Here is a 2982-nt window from a genome sequence, read left to right on the forward strand (position 1 = left end):
ATTATCATTGTAAATAAATAATTGATAATAAATATTTTGCTTTAGTAAATACATTAATGTTGGATATGGTATCGTTATACGTGTAAAGGCGTAATTATATAATGAATAGGCAATTGTAAATCACCCAAATTTTATTAATGATTTATTTGCATATAAGTACATGCGTACATTGCACATCGTTAACACTCGGTCAACAATTTATCTACCGTGCATGTAGATGTGCAAAAACCTCTAGCATGTTTCAACTTTTAATTGGTAGACTGACATTCATGTTCACATTCTGCCAATTGCAAGTCGAAACGTACCTAGCGATACATGGATAAATGTTTTGCACAAAACAAATCCATACACAGATTCACTGCAATGGATCATAATGGATTACGGTGGTGTAGAAACGCAAGTGAAAATTTTATTTTTTGCTAAAGCAAGAGAACTAACGGGAAAGAGAGAATGTAGATTTACTGTTCCACGGCAGTTATCGTACATTGATTTAGCGGATAAAATAATTAGCCAGTTTAAATTAGAAAGTATACGCGACACTATAATTCTGGCAGTGAACGAAGAATTTGTTCCTTCGAATACCACGTTGGTGCTTTCCGAAAAAGACGAAATTGCTGTTATTCCACCGCTTAGCGGAGGTTCGTAACGTTTTTGATGTACATTCAGGAAAATATTTACATCCGATAGAAAAATGAATTCTGTGTATTAATGGAATAAGTGACAATTCTAGGTTAAAATGAGCGCGCCAAAAGACATCGTTAGATTGCAACAAGAAGAACTAAATATCAGCGAAATAATTGATTCGGTAACGTCACCTAATTGCGGCGCCATAGCAAATTTCATTGGTATTACTCGTGATAATTTTGAAAACAAACAGGTATATTTTTTAAAAATCTTTATCGTAAGTTCAAATCTATTATCCATTTGTTTGCAGGTTTTGAAATTAGAATATGAAGCATACGAACCAATGGCATTGAAAGAAATGAGTAATATTTGTACAAAAATTCGTTCTCTGTGGAATGTTCATCATATTGCTATATACCATCGTCTTGGAGAGGTAACAGTATCTAAATCAAGCGTAGTTATAGCAATTTCATCGCCTCATAGAGAAGAATCGTTGAAAGCTGTCGAATATGCTATCAATGCATTAAAAGCTTCTGTTCCAATTTGGAAGAAAGAGATATATAACACAGGAACTACTCTATGGAAGGAAAACGAAGAATGTGCCTGGTCAAACTGTAAATAATATTTTCACATTATTGAAATAGCTAAATCTTTGGAGGAATTAAGAAATCATTGATTCAAAGCAAATGTTTCATAAAATTACGCAATTTCTTTGAAATGTACAATGCATTTATTTGATTATATAAAATTATTCCATGTTAAGTTTAAGTAATGTATTGTAGCATTTTACACTCTGAAAATAGTATATATATATATATATATATACACTGTTGGTGTGCAGAAAAGCATGAATAAATTGTTGATAAAAGTTTGACAGTCTTCCAACCATTTACCAACCATTTATGAAATACTCATTTTGTATAGCTAGTAGTATAAGACGCCCGCAACAATTGGAAGGTACAATTTCAGCATCAAAGAAGACTGTTGAATCTGTGATAAAAAGTATGAATGTATACGAGAGTAAAGAAGAAAAGGTCGAAGAATCTGGTGTTGTAATTGATCTGAATCTGGTTCAAATTCGTGCTACAAATCAAGAACTACATAATAGAATAGCATCTTTCATTGAAAGGAAACGACAACAAGCAAATATTGTGAATGTACAAGAATTTTGTTGTCACAGGTTGGTTCGTCGTTACCGTTGAAAACTGTGAAAATATCAAGAGCATAAATATATTTAGTAGATAATTCATATTATCTGAAAAAATGTAAAATGAAATTACAGAGAACAGAGTGATAAAAAGGAGGATTCTTGCGCGAGAGTAGACGCGATTCTTATAAGACGAAAAGACTCTAAAAGTCACGTTAAGGGTAAGTAAAAAGAATAATAATCGTAACGATGAACATTTAAATTTCTACATATGGACTTGTTTAGTGCACAGAGTACTTAATGCATGGGGGCCACAAACAGTGGATCAACTTACTTTACACAAAGCTAATATGTTAGGAACAAACCATACAAACCATAATTATTCATCCGTGTTGGATGATAGAATTTCAATCAGTGAAAGAATTCTCGCAATAAACAAGCCTGTTCCGAAAGACGTATACGAAAGACTGAAAAACATTGAAAATCGAATATTGTACTTGGAAGGAATATCTCCAGAATATAAAGATTTTTGGGTAAGAATTTGAATAAACGTTAAAAAATAGTGTAATCTGATTAAAAATTGGTATTTTCAAAACTTTGCTTGTTTTCAGAAAGCAGAAGACATTAGTAGTCTTAAAGGAACCTTTAAGCCAGTTAGGAAAAGAGTAAGTTTATGGTTTGTTCAAAAACTATTTGAGCAATATGATTTAATTTGTACATTGAAATTGACAATTAAATAAATGAATTTTAGACATATTCCATGGCAGAACTTGACACAAAATTGCAGGAATTAGAGGATAAATATGCAAAAACGATGAAGTAACTCGCGCGTAAGCTAATAATTAATTTATAGATTGTCGACCTATTGTAACTGTTTTTAACGAATATAAGAAATATATGGTATAAAATAATTTAATCAGTGTTTTTCTCAAACATTCACTTTAGTACATAATTGGTAATTCAATAAAAAACTAATAGATGGAATTATTCGTGGTTGAATTAGCTTAACATGTATAAATAATGAATGGATCGTAACGAACGCCGTTTTTATGATCCGAAGGCTTGGACTAAAGCATTCTATATAGCGTTAGCATTGTACAAACACAATAAAAGGCGTGGCAACAGTATCAAAGATAAGGTAAAAACTTTTGTCGTGTATGTACTCGATTAGTTCGTCTTTCGGCTGGCAGAGGCAGTCCTGGTCATGGTGC

General features: G+C 32.0%; 1 protein-coding gene across 1 annotated transcript; it reads left to right on the plus strand.

Moving 5' to 3' along the window:
- Window positions 1-499: 499 nt before the first annotated feature.
- Window positions 500-2687, plus strand: Mocs2b (Molybdenum cofactor synthesis 2B). The gene is made up of 8 exons (XM_076781552.1): window positions 500-638; window positions 731-877; window positions 935-1238; window positions 1549-1804; window positions 1907-1992; window positions 2057-2304; window positions 2383-2436; window positions 2523-2687. Exons 2-8 carry the CDS (start codon window positions 737-739, stop codon window positions 2592-2594), a joined length of 1161 nt encoding a protein of 386 aa, XP_076637667.1. The 5' UTR covers window positions 500-638; window positions 731-736; the 3' UTR covers window positions 2595-2687.
- Window positions 2688-2982: the final 295 nt, after the last annotated feature.

This window comes from Colletes latitarsis, chromosome 14, assembly GCF_051014445.1.
Source record: "Colletes latitarsis isolate SP2378_abdomen chromosome 14, iyColLati1, whole genome shotgun sequence".
Classification (NCBI taxonomy): Eukaryota; Metazoa; Arthropoda; class Insecta; order Hymenoptera; family Colletidae; genus Colletes; species Colletes latitarsis.